At 42.2% G+C, this 13,426-nt stretch overlaps 1 protein-coding gene across 2 annotated transcripts in view; it reads right to left on the bottom strand.

Moving 5' to 3' along the window:
- Positions 1-13,426, bottom strand: part of IARS1 (isoleucyl-tRNA synthetase 1) — a 217,765-nt gene that overhangs the window by 156,159 nt on the left and 48,180 nt on the right. For both annotated transcript variants that reach the window (XM_075072949.1, XM_075072950.1), the window contains 2 exons: positions 10,104-10,221; positions 2,083-2,230 (listed from right to left, as the gene is read on the bottom strand). In XM_075072949.1, coding sequence (XP_074929050.1) covers positions 2,083-2,230; positions 10,104-10,221 — 266 coding nt within the window. The remainder of the gene's footprint in view (positions 1-2,082; positions 2,231-10,103; positions 10,222-13,426) is intronic.

The following is a 13,426-nucleotide window of genomic DNA, read 5'->3' as shown; positions in this document are numbered from 1 at the left end:
TGCTGCCAAGCAAAGCAATGAGATTTTTTTTTTCCCATAAATAATATTAAGCTCTTATGTAGCATTTTTCATCCCCAGATATTACAATACTTTATAAAGAAAAGTAAGTATCTTTATTCCCATTTCACAGATGGGGACACAAACACAAAGGTGATTTTTCCACCATCAGACAAAAGATCAGCAGCAGAGCCAGGAACAGAAAACAGGTCTGATTCCCAGTCCAGGACCTGCCCTATCCAGTAGGCCATGTTGCCTTCACATAGGTTAATTTATTAATTTGAAGAGGCCTGTGGAAATCCTTGAAGTCCTGGACTGGGAAGAAACTAGCAGTAAGCACCTACTCTTGGAGATCAACTAATGTATTCCCATTATGGCAGAGGCTGTGGCCAAGTTCAGATAGATGTGCTTTAAGAAAAGTCTGAGGAAAAAGTGACATCTGAAAGCCAAACGTTTTCCTAGTGCTCATTCATTTTAGGAATTTAAGTTCCAAACAGCTGTTTGTTTTTAATATTCCGTGGAAGACTATTCTAACTGAGGACAAATTCGCTTGGTTTCTAGTTATAATGATGAACCAATATTTCCTGAACTAGATGTTCCTGAAGAATGAGTTAAATGCCATATCTTATGGGGACAATGTGATCTTTGGGTTAAATTAATTTTGTACACACAGCTGTTTAAAGGGCTTAGAAGCATGGGGGGGGGGGGCTTTTTCTAGTGTACTTAGTGCATTTGACAGCACATTACTATTACTATTCCTTCAGTATAGTCAGTAAGCAACAGGTAAGAAAGTTTAGACAACAGGGAAATGTGACTGCAAAATAATTGGTAGAAGACAGGTGTTATGCCTGAAACTACTCTTAACTCTTTTTGAGCTGCATAGGTGTCAAGATGATAGTGCATCTCAATACCTGAAGAAGTGGTCACGAATGAAGACTTAAGGAACAAATATGAATTTATCCAAAAGCCTGTGTGTCTTAGGAAATGGTTGATTTGACTCCCAGTGTTTTTACATGTGCCACTATCTTAGGCATGCATAAATTAAATTTTAAAATCTATGTTAAAGTGAAAACTAACTGTGCCATTTCATCTGCATTAAAAAAAAAAAATGCCAGAGGTAATCTGAATCACTGTATTTGGTTATATATGCTGCCAATTTAGAAAAGGTCAGCAGTTTTGGAAAATCTGAAAAGTTCAATGCAAAACTGACTGCTTATGTCCAAATCAGTGAACATGATCTTAGTGTATTACATAGTCTAACTACAATAAATATTAAAATATACATTAGAAGAAACTTATCAGACCAGGGAATCATTAGGAGGAACCGCATTTCTTGTATGTATATTGCATGACACTCAGGTAAAAAAAATTCCTTTCTGAAAATGACACAAGGAACAAAGGATGAAGCTAACATTCCTCTTGCTGCTGAGAAGCTGGAGCTGTAAACCTCTGAAAGATGGTAGGAGAACTAGCAACTGAAGTAAATCTATTTTGTTCATACATCCTACCCACCTGTTATACATCAGTTCCCTTTTAAACCATAGCAATGTGCTGCAGTGCATCTCCCGATGTATCAGGGGCCCTTGAGGAACAGGCTATCTTACACACTGACTTGAATTAGCCTAATACGTTCTGATTCTCCTCACCAAAGGCCATCAGACAGTTTGGTCTGAAGTGGTTGGGAAGTGGGGCAAAGCAGAGAAATTGTCAGATAAGGGAAGAATTAGGATCGTTTGGTGTGAGATTCTTTGGGGAGTGATGGGGGATTAACTGGTGAGATAACTAACACCCATATTGCATACCCATTCTTGCTCACTATGTAGTAATGTAGTAGGAGCATTTATTATGTAACTGCTAGTCCTTTAGCACTCATGTAATATAGCTCCAATACATTCAAAGAGTACAAAATTAATGGAGATTTTAGCAACATGGTAAATTTGACTCATCCTTCAGCATACAGTCAACTCCAGTGAAATGCTACATGTTGAAGGTCAAAAGAGTTGTCTATCACAGAAACTGCTATACACATGCAGGAGTTCAATGGAACTACATTTTCACTGTATTTCGTATCAAGTTAGCACTTGCCTTCTAGTTTCACATATTGCAATTCTGGGTTAACACAGAGGGCCAAGTTACTAGGCAGAGTCCAGGGGGTAGTTGTCCAAGCAACAAGAGAGACATTTTCATCTTCATCCAATGGGAAGCTCACAATCACCGAAGGATCCTGAACATCCTTAAATGAAACAGCAATAGAGAGAGGGATATGAAACGTTTCTTGTGAGTTGGTGAGAACAAGGAAAAGCAGTGACAGCTGTTGTCACTCAGTTACCTGGTTCCTTTAGTGCCCTGCAACCTGACTTGTCAAAAAACTCGTTAAGAGTGAATGCAGATGAGGACCAATTTAAGCATGTCTCTCCACCTCCCCCATGTAGGCTACTTGACCAAATCACGAGGGACACAACTGCCTCAACATAGTCAGAGTTTATGTCTAAAGGCTGAGAGTTGGGTGCCTGACTCCTTCAGATGCCTTTGATAATCCCAACCTAAGATTATACAAAAATAATCCAAGATCATAACTGGTTAAAGGTTTCCTTCATAGTTTAATAATTTTTCAGCTGCTGAAACATGGAGTTCAACATTCACCTAGTTTGTCCTAGGGGACCAGGAGTTGGCAGGACAAGCTATCACTTGAGAAAATTTTCTCCTGGAAGACAACTATTTTTAACCAAGGCACATAAACTATATGTCCTTAAACACAGAAGTACATGGATGTTCAAAACATAATGCACAGCTGACATGGTTTTCCTCAGCCTCAAAGAGTACTGCCTTCAATCAAGTCAAAGGAATCCCTTCATATTAATAATATCAGTGTTACTCTAAGAGAAGTTCTCGCAGACACATTAGAGAGAGTCAGTGGTGCAAGTAAGCAGGTATGATCAGATATGCCATACCATAAAGATATTTATTGCCAGTAAACTGTACTGGAAAGATATTTTCAGAACCGCAGGGCACTCCTGGGAACTACAGCAGCAAAAGGAGCAGAACGTGGGGCTGCCACTCCCAGTAGCTCACACCGGCAGCTCCTCTGGTGCAGCTCTAACAGTACTGCCTCAGTCCCTCCCCCAGCCCTGTCCTCTGGTGAGGCTGTACAGACCCCAGATGAGAGATGCAGCTGCATGGAAGGGCTGGGGGCAGTACAGCCCAGAGCTGCTGGCGTGGTGCCACCAGGTGGCCCCACATTCTGCTCCTTTGGCTGCTGTGGTTCCCAGGAGATCCCCAAGGGTCCGAAATCAGTATCTGGTGCAGCAGGAGGACAGAGCTCTCCCTGCCTGGCCCTCAGGTAACATGGGATGGAGAGGGGACAGGGAGAACATGGGGGCCCCTGGCTGGGAGGGGCCACATGGGGGATGTTACATGTCCCCGCTTTATCTCATGCCCCCCTTTGTGTCCATCCCATGATTTGCCTATGTGTACCGGTGAGAATTAAAACCTCCTCGCACCACTGGACAGAGTGAAGCACTTGCACAAGTTATAGTTTCTGTATTATCAATACTATCGGACTGTGGAAGACCTTATATGAAGTCATACCCTGTTGAAGAGCCCAGAGTCTTACAGAATTAAGATTTTACATAATTGTGTAAGGAATATTTCTAACAGGCAAATTTAAAGAGCAAGTGTTACTCAAACCCCAAATCTTCTGAAGTAACATCAGTATTATGGCTAGAATCTAAGTGGCAATACAGATCCACCATCGTTCTGTAGAGCTTGTTACCTAATGGCAGCCTGCAGGAATGGTAACATTTTTGTTATAAAACAAAAGAACAAGTTTGCTATTTTTGTAACTAAAAGTAACAGCATTATCAGGCTCCATGGTAGATTTTTAATGTGGAGTTTGATTATCTTTATAAACCTCAAACTGGGTCCATTTATCTTTCCTACCTACTTAATAAAAATAAATAATAATAATTGGAGATACACCTATTTCCTAGAACTGAAAGGTCATTGAGTCAAGTCAAGTCCAGTCCCCTGCTGTCATAAACAGATAGCTAAGGGTTAATGTCTCTTTCACTTGTAAAAGGTTAACAAACAGTGACCTGCAACACCTGACCAGAGGACCAATCAGGAGACAAGATACTTTCAAATCTTGGTGGAGGGAAGCCTTTGTTTGTGTTTTTTTGGGTTTTTGCGTTGTTCTCTCTGGAATCTGAGAGTGACCAGACGTACTACAGGCTCTAATTTTCTATTCAAGTAGTAAACCCAAGTAGAAAGGCGGTTTAGTCTTTTTAATTGGTTTTCTTTATTTGCAAATGTGTATCTGGCTGGTAGAGTTTTAATGTGTATTTGGCTGGAAGCATTTTAAATTGTATTTCTGCTGGAGGAGGCTTTTCTCCAGTTTCTATAAGCTGAAAGACCCTGTAATATTCCATCTTGAATTTACAGTGATTACCTTTATCCTTTCTTTTATTAAATGTTTTTCTCTTTAAGACCCAATTAATTTTTTCCCCTTGTTAAGGCAAAGGAACTGAGTCTGTACTCACCAGGGAATTGGTGGGGAGAAGGAGTGGGGGAGGAAAAGTGAATTTCCTCTGTGTTTTAGATTCACGGAGCTTGAATCTGTCTACCTCTCCAGGATAACCCAGGGAGGAAAAGCCTGGGAGGGGGGGAGAAGGGGGAGAAAAAACCTGTTTTCTCTGTGTTGTGATTCAAGGAGTTTGATTCACGGTAATCTCCTGGTGTACCCAGGGCGGGAAAGATCTGGGAGGAAGAAAGGAGGGGGAAGGGAAATGGTTTATTCCCCTTTGTTGTGAGACTCAAGGAATTTGGGTCTTGGGGTCCCCAGGGAAGGTTTTGGGGAGACCAGAGTATATCAGGCACTCCGAGTCGTGTTTGGTGGCAGCTTATCAGATCTAAGCTGGTAATTAAGCTTAGAGGAATTCATGCTGGTACCCCATTTTTTTTGGACTCTAAGGTTCAGAGTGGGGCTAGATGCCATGACACCTGCCTTCACTAGCAGGACCAAGTACTGATTTTGCCCCAGATCCACTTCACAGGGGTGTTGTGCAAGCATTAAGTTATTCACACAACTTGGCAAACAAATACTACATATAGAAAGCACAAGTCTTCAATTAGTGCTCTGATCTAAATAGACAGCAAACTAAACAGGGTTGAAAAGGTCACTGCTCTAATAAAAAACCCTTCAGGTGAAACTTAGATGGATATCTGAAGTTCTTCAAGTAAGTAGACAGCACTTTTTTTTCTGAATTGTTGGTGAAACAACAGCCCCCACTGCAACATGGTACTAGTCAACCTTGTAACATTACAGGTGCTGCCCGGTAAATGAAATATGAAAACCTGAAGACACAACCTCTTTTGTTTGCAAGAGAAGGTATGTTATCTATAAAGTCCTTGACAAAAAGGTACATGGGCAATGTTCTGCCTGCCTAAAATCTCCTGGAGTTTCAAATGAACAATTTATTCTCCACTTTCCCTCCTAAATAATTGGCTCCTGCATTCCACCCTATCCATAAAGGGATATCACTTCCATGGCAAGAAAGCTGATCCTTTGGTGTACTATACTGTACAATCTCTCTTTAGTTTGTGTGCTATGAAATCATTAAATTTAGCAAAATATGCAAAGCTTTCCAAAGCGAAAAGCTCCAAGCTGCATTAAAAAGCTTTCTTACGGCATTTTTACAACACCTAACAAATTAACATCATATGCATAAACGAGGAACACTCAAACAGATGTCACATTGCCATTTGTGCACTGAAAGCATCCCTGGCTCCTCTCCAGCAACACAGCTCAGAATAGGTAATTCCATTATGGAATGGGAAGCTATTTATATCAAAGCTAAGGGCTGCTCCAGAAGAAATAATTTCTATAAGCAGGTGGGGCAGGCAACAGTCAGACTCCAACAGTTATGCAATGCTTGGCTTATGAGCAATGCGCAGTGAAGACTATGCTATCAATAAAATTTAGTCTTTACCAATTGTTAGACAAAGACTATGATGTTTCTAACCAGCTTGTTCTAATGTTTCACAAAGTACTAAACATGCCAAGCAACTCAACAAAATCCTGGCATTTTGAAAGATGAATCTTGTTACATTTACAAATAAAATAATTGCTTCATATTTCTCTATTTGAGTTCTCTGTTTCCTTAACAATATACTTTTCTTTACTCAGATACAACATGACTGGGATTTTATTTATTTTTCAGTTGTGAAAGTTTGCTACACGGGGGCTTCCTCTAAGCACACTTATGGTTTCTGTTACACACTAAAATGGGTTGTTTTTACTATACAGTAACTCCTCCCTTAATGTTGTAGTTATGTTCCTGAAAAATGCAACTTTAAGCAAAACTATGCTAAGCGAATCCAATTTCCCTATAAGAATTAATGTAAATGGGGCGGGGGGGTAGATTCCAGGGAAATTTTTTCACCAGCCAAAAATCTATATATTATATAGATATACACACTGTATATGTTTTAAACAATTTAATACTGTTCACAGCTACAATGATTGTGAAGCTTGGTTGAGGTGGCGAAGTTTAAGGGTGGAAGAGGGAGGGATATTTCCCAGGGAATGCCTTGCTGTTAAATGGATAAACTTGCACTCGGCTGAGCCCTCAAGGGTTAACACATTGTTAACGTAGCCTCTCACATAAGGCTTGTGGGGGGCGGGGAGAGAGAGGAGAGATGCACACTGCCCCTTTAAGTAAGCTGACCGACTCTCAAGTGCATTGTCTTCTTAAGTGGATCAGGAAGTTGAGACAGCAGCTGCTGCCCCAAGCTCTCTATGGGTATGTCTACACTACGGGATTATTCCGATTTTACATAAACCGGTTTTGTAAAACATTGTATAAAGTCGAGTGTACGCACCCACACTAAGCACATTAATTCGGCGGTGTGCGTCCATGTACAGAGGCTAGCGTTGATTTCTGGAGCGTTACACTGTAGGTAGCTATCCCGTAGCTATCCCATAGTTCCCGCAGTCTCCCCCGCCCATTGGAATTCTGGGTTGAGATCCCAATGCAAAAACAGTGTCATGGGTGATTCTGGGTAAATGTCGTCACTCAATCCTTCCTCCATGAAAGCAAACAGCAGACAATCATTTCGCGCCCTTTTTCCCTGGATTGCCCTGGCAAACGCCATAACATGGCAACCATGGAGCCCGTTTTGCCTTTTGTCACTGTCACCGTATATGTACTGGATGCCGATGACAGAGGTGGTACTGCAGCGCTACACAGCAGCACTCATTTGCCTTTGCAAGGTAGCAGAGACAGTTACCATCCCTGTTGCACCGTCTGCCATGCCATTGTAACATTGGCGATGAGAATGTGGTTGATCAGTCGTTCTGCCCGGTTGCTGCTGTCATGGGTGCTCCTGGCTGGCCTCGCTGAGGTCAGCCAGTGGTGCGCATGGACAAAAATGGAATGACTCCCAGGTCATTCTTTTCTTTATGTTTTGTCTAAAAATAGAGTCAGTCCTGCCTAGAATATGGGGTAAGTGTACTAGAGACACCAGAGAGCAGTCGCTCTGGGTCAGAGCCCCAGAGATCCCCGAAAATGATGACTCCATCCATCTAGGGGGTGCCCTCACAACAACCCCACCCATGCTTCCCTTCTTCCCCAACCTCCTGGGCTACCGTGGCAGTGTCCCCCATTTGTGGGATGAAGTAATAAGAATGCAGGAATAAAAAACACTGACTTTTTAGTGAGATAAAATGAGGGGGAGAAAGCCTCCAGCTGCTATGATATCCAGGCAGGACAGAATCTTTTCTTTAGACATTTAACCGGGGGGGGGGAGGAGAGGCTGATGGAGATCAGCCTCCAGTTGCTATGATGAAGACAGTTACCAGCTGTTCTGTACCATATGCCGGAATGACCAGGAGTCATTCCCCATTTTTACCCAGGGCCCCGGCCGACCTCACTGAGGGCCAGCCAGGAACTCACAGGCTGATGGTGACGATGGATAGCATCATATTGTACTGTCTGCCACTCGGGAAGGGGATGCTGGTGTTTAGCGCTTCAGCACCCTGTCTACTGCAGCATGCAGCAGACATAGGGTGACACTGAAAAAAAGGCAAGAAATTTTTTTTTCCCCCTTTTCTTTCGAGGGGTGGGTAGAGTGTAAATTGACGACATATACCTGAAACACCCGGGAAAATGTTTTTGACCCTTCAGGCATGAGAGCTCAGCCAAGAATGCAATGCTTTTCGGGGACTGTGGATAGCTGGAGTCCTCAGTACCCCCTCCCTCCCTCCATGAGCGTCCATTTGATTCTTTGGCTTTCCGTTATGCTTGTCACACAGCACTGTGCTGTGGCCTCTGTCTTTCATAGCCTGGAGATTTTTTCAAATGCTTTGTCATTATATCTTCTGTAATGGAGCTCTGATAGAACAGAATTTGTCTCCCATACAGCGATCAGATCCAGTATCTCCCGTACGGTCCATGCTGGAGCTCTTTTTGGATTTGGGACAGCATTGCCACCTGTGCTGATCAGAGCTCCATGCTGGGCAAACAGGAAATGCAATTCAAAAGTTCGCGGGGCTTTCCTGTCTACCTGGCCAGTGCATCCAAGTTCAGATTGCTTTGCAGAGCGGTCCAATGGTGCCACTGTGGGATACCGCCCGGAGGCCAATACCATCGATTTGCGCGGCCACACTAACCTAATCCGACATGGCAATACCGATTTCAGCACTACTCCTCTTGTCGGGGAGGAGTACAGAAATCTGTTTAAGAAGCCTTATATTGATATAAAGGGCCTCGTTGTGTGGACGGGTGCAGGGTTAAATCGGTTTAATGCTGCTAAATTCGGTTTCAACATGTTAGTGTAGACCAGGCCTATGTCTCTCTCTATCGGTGTCCCCTCCCTGCACTATATTGAGAAGGGGTAAGTGGAGTGTAGGAGCAGGGGGGAGGGGGACACCCTGACATTGGCCCCTCTCCCCCTCCTGCACAGCAAGCAGGAGTCTCTGGGAGCAGCTCCAAGGCAGAGGGCAGGAGCAGCATATGGCAGTACGGGGAGGGACAGCTGAACTGCCAGCAACTGATAGCCTGCTGGGCGGCTGCAGTACAGGGAACTTAGGAGAGTGGGGAGCTGATAGGGGGGCTGCCAGTCCATCCTAGTTCCAAGCTCCCACCAGCAAGCTGCAAGTGGCTGCGCTTCCTGCAAGCAGTAGACAAAGCTGGCAGCTGCCAAACGACTTTAGAAGGAAGCACTGCACAGCTATAAACGAGCACATTCCCTAATTGATCAGCAATGTAACAACGAAACAACATTAACCAGGACGACTAAGTGAGGAGCTACTGTACTAATATCATCCTGCTTCACTGCAGAAGTTCATGATTCCATTTCCTTCCTTTGTTTTCCGAAATAAGGGCTAAGGAGTAGCTTTACTAATGGCACAAGCAGGACCGGCTCTAGGCACCAGCAAACCAAGCATGTGCTTGGGGCAGCAGAATTCCAGGGGCAGCATTCCAGGTTGTGGGCTGGGTTTTTTTCCGCACTTCAGCAGTTGTGCTCTGAGTGTTTTGGGGGTTTGGGGATGTGCTTCAGGTGGCAAAAAACCTAGAGCTGGCCCTGGGCACAAGAGAAGGCAGAGAAGCAACAAGTGGTATTTAAACTGCAACACTGGATCTCAGATCATAGAATTCAATTCTCCTCCCACAACTCATCTGCTAACTTTGGTAAATTACAGGGGTGGCTGCTGAGCTGCCAGCTAGATCAACCCAGAAGATCAGATTCAATATACAGGGAATCGTCTGCTGGAGTGAGTAGGAAAGGTGCAGTGTAAAATATTCACGGTAGAAACCCAACACAGTGGGGTACTCAAAAACGTGTGAGGTAGAGTGGAGCAATTTCCCTGATCAAAGACTGAGAATGGTGAAAGAGGCAACAAATAATGACCAAAAGGAACTGTCAGAAAAATCATAGCAGGACATATACATGACTAGGCCAGCTCTTTACTAGCACTATTCTATCAGTTTTGAGTATGTCGATACGGAAGTATTTAAGCTTTCCAGTCCTGAACAGACACTCACTCCAATGTGACAGAGCAGTTACAGGGGTCAGATTGTTATACATACATATAGACAATGACATACCTTGTAGTTCTGATGAGACTCAAAATTTGAAAGAGGAGTGTTACATGCTGTGGAGAAAGGCATAACCTTAACGCCTCTGTAAACCAATCCTTTGTCGTACAGCTGTTTGAAAACCCACCTAAAAAGTAAATAAGGAACATATAATAGCTTCATAGTTTAAGATTCAAACTAAAAGCAGCTGTAGTGTAGGATTATGATGCAGTAGGGAAGGTATTCTGAAAAGTTCAAATAATTTTCGAACTACAGACAATATTTACTTACTACTTGAAACACCAGAACTCAAAAGCATCTGCACGTACATATATAAGTCGTATCTTGAAACAATATAAATACTTAATGCCACTACAACATTTTTATTGTGAATATTTTTTCAGTTAGATTCAGCTTTGGGTAATCCTGCCAGCTCTGCCTTCCATGCACAACACATGGCACTATTCAGATGGGATATAAATCACTGTAACAGTTGAATCTTTCCCCAACTGCCTGCTTGGGGACCATAAAACTTAAATTTCAGTAATTAACACAAGATGCTTTCCTCAAGAGGCCAGATCTAGGCAACTAGATTTGGTTAGAGAACAAGAAGTTTTGTGATTCCATGATTTACATTAATGGATCATTGTATAACACTCTCCATCCCAAAAGACCCTTGCTTCACCAGCTGTATGTATGGCACCACGCATCATTGGCAGGGGAGAAAATAGTGGATTTTTGGCAACCCAGGTGAATGATGGCTCTTCAAATGGTAGGCAAAGATCTTCACTATCTACACTGTACACCTTTATTTGTAAAGCCTCATTCAAGAAACCAGCATATTCGGTGACACAGTTCTCCAAGGGCTCAAATTATCACACTGGAATCTGGCCCTGTGGTCCTGGGGAGTCTAGTTATTTTGTAGTTGGATGATCACTGTTCAGCAATTACTACTGACTTTAAAAAACTCTTGTACTCTCCCACCCAAGCTATGTTTTCAATGCATTAAGAACAACAAACATTTTCAGTATTTCCTTCCAGATGAACATCTTATTAACATGCAAGCAAACACAGGGCAGTCTTGTTAAATAGTATGGTTTATGAGACAAAATTACACTGAGTCATGCTGTTTTGGCAGTTGGTCCTTTTTTATGTACACCATCATTTTGTGGTTCAGAATCTATGCATTCATTTAAACAAAAATCTTTTGCTCTTATGTTTAGGATAACCATTCAACACGGGAAATCAATTCCAACAGCTACCGTGATATCAGTCTGCAGCCTGAATCGACAGCACTGAGAGATATGAACTGGCCTATTGACACTGAAGCCTAATAACCTAATAATCAGAAATGTCAACTACTACACTGCAGACAGGAGAAACCAGAGACTTCATTATGAAGATCTACACAACCTACTCAAAGTGGTATCCATGACCCAACAGTAGGAGACCAAAAGTTCAGTGAGGACTTTAATCCACTCCAGGGAGCAAAGTGCAGCATCCAAGCACCACCAAGAGGAATCAAGTTTCAGAAGCCCGCAGGGGCATCCAGCCACAACCAAGGGGAGCTAAAAACCAAGTAGTTGAGCAAAGCTTGCAGGATCTTATCATGAACAATCTGCACAATCCAATGGGGGTACCTTCTCAAACTAGTAGGGCTCAGTTTCTAGAGGGAGCTGAAGAGTAGTAGTATTTACCCACACAGAATTTGATCCCTAGGCATATATTCCCCAACTCTCACCCAAATTCAAAGAACTATTCAAGTGCACATTATGAGACACATGCTTTCCCCTGCCAAAAAACATATGATTCTGCTCTGAATGTGAGGAAGCCAAATAGTTGACCACCTTGACAGTGGCTACCTAAGTGTTTTGTTCTATGCATTCCTTTCACAATTTGATCATTACTCCTAAGAACGGAGATATACCTGCTAAGTTTATGAAAAGAGCCTCATTGTTAGGACTTATTTAAAGCTATCAACCATTCAAGCAATAATCTCCACAGTGTAGAGAGAGAAAATTTTTATTAATATGCACTTTCAAGCATTCGTATTTCAGTATCCTAACTAGGAAAGCTCTGTTGCAACTGAGCAAAAGTATAAATTTTCATTTTATGTTTTATCAACTTAGGCTATATTAAATGATTTAGTTGTGACAAGTCACTGATTTTGGATGTATTCTTCAATATTCTTGAATTTGCCTTCTGAAAGGTGTTGATTACAATATTTTTTATATATTTTTAGATACACAAAAGATCCCTAATTTACTTTTTTCTCTCCTGAAGGGGCATAGCCTACTAATCCCACAGAGAAAAACAGTTCAGTGCCACATCTATGAACATTTAATGACTGCTGAGATGTACTTGTAACCTTAACAAAAATCAGAGAGGAGGGACCACTAACTGGAGCTACAAAATTCAAATACATATGAACAGCCTCCTTTTGTGGTAATTTTATTCAACTGCAGATTAAGAGCTTCAATTTTTTCCACTGCCAGGTAGACAGTATTTAGCTTTCAGAATGCATTCCCATTCAGAGATCTCTAAACAGAGGTTACTACATCTCACACTAAAAAATTGTTTGTTTTTAAATGTCCATTGTCAAAGGATATAGTCATTTGTATTCAAAGCAGACTACACTATAGGGCAGGGGTTCTCAAACCAGGGGTTGGGACCCCTCAGAGGGTCACGAGGTCGCCATCTGTCAACCTCCACCCCAAATCCCACTTTGCCTCCAGCATTTTTAATGGTGTTAAATATATTTGAAGTGTTTTTAACTGGGGGGGGGGTTGCATTAAGACTTGCTGTGTGAAAGGGGTCACCGGTAAAAAAGTTTGAGAGCCACTGCTATAGGGTCATAAAAACAGATCGTTGCTTGATGCAACTAACTGCCTGTGTTACCACCATGACAAAATATATTTGTCGTCTCTGAGCTATACATAATTTTCTTTCTATCAATAAAGTATCAGTCACTAGGAGACAACAAAGTAGACAGGATATAACTTTTGTTGCTAGTAGCATTCCCTACCCCAAACCAGCACACTAAGCATCAACAATTTTGCTTATATCTAAAAAAAAAAATAAAAGCCAGTTACTACTTGCAAGTGGATAGTCCTTGAATTCATTTTTATGTGCCTAAATTAAGCAAGAAATATTTGATGGCTAGTCTGAAAAAGGCATTAGGCTTGTGATCCTGGCACAGAGAAACAGCAGCCCTTTCTGGAAGGTCAGCAATACTACAGGGAAGCATGCGGAAACTTCTTGCGCCACAGGTCACTTCTGTGTGCAAAGGAAATTCGTTACTCAAAAAACACTTAAAACAAAAATCTATTCCCTTGAATTTCACTCTATAAACA

The sequence above is a fragment of the Chelonoidis abingdonii genome, chromosome 16, assembly GCF_003597395.2.
Source record: "Chelonoidis abingdonii isolate Lonesome George chromosome 16, CheloAbing_2.0, whole genome shotgun sequence".
Classification (NCBI taxonomy): Eukaryota; Metazoa; Chordata; order Testudines; family Testudinidae; genus Chelonoidis; species Chelonoidis abingdonii.
The sequence above is the reverse complement of the archived record's forward strand: the minus strand, read 5'-3'. Positions and strand labels throughout refer to the sequence as shown.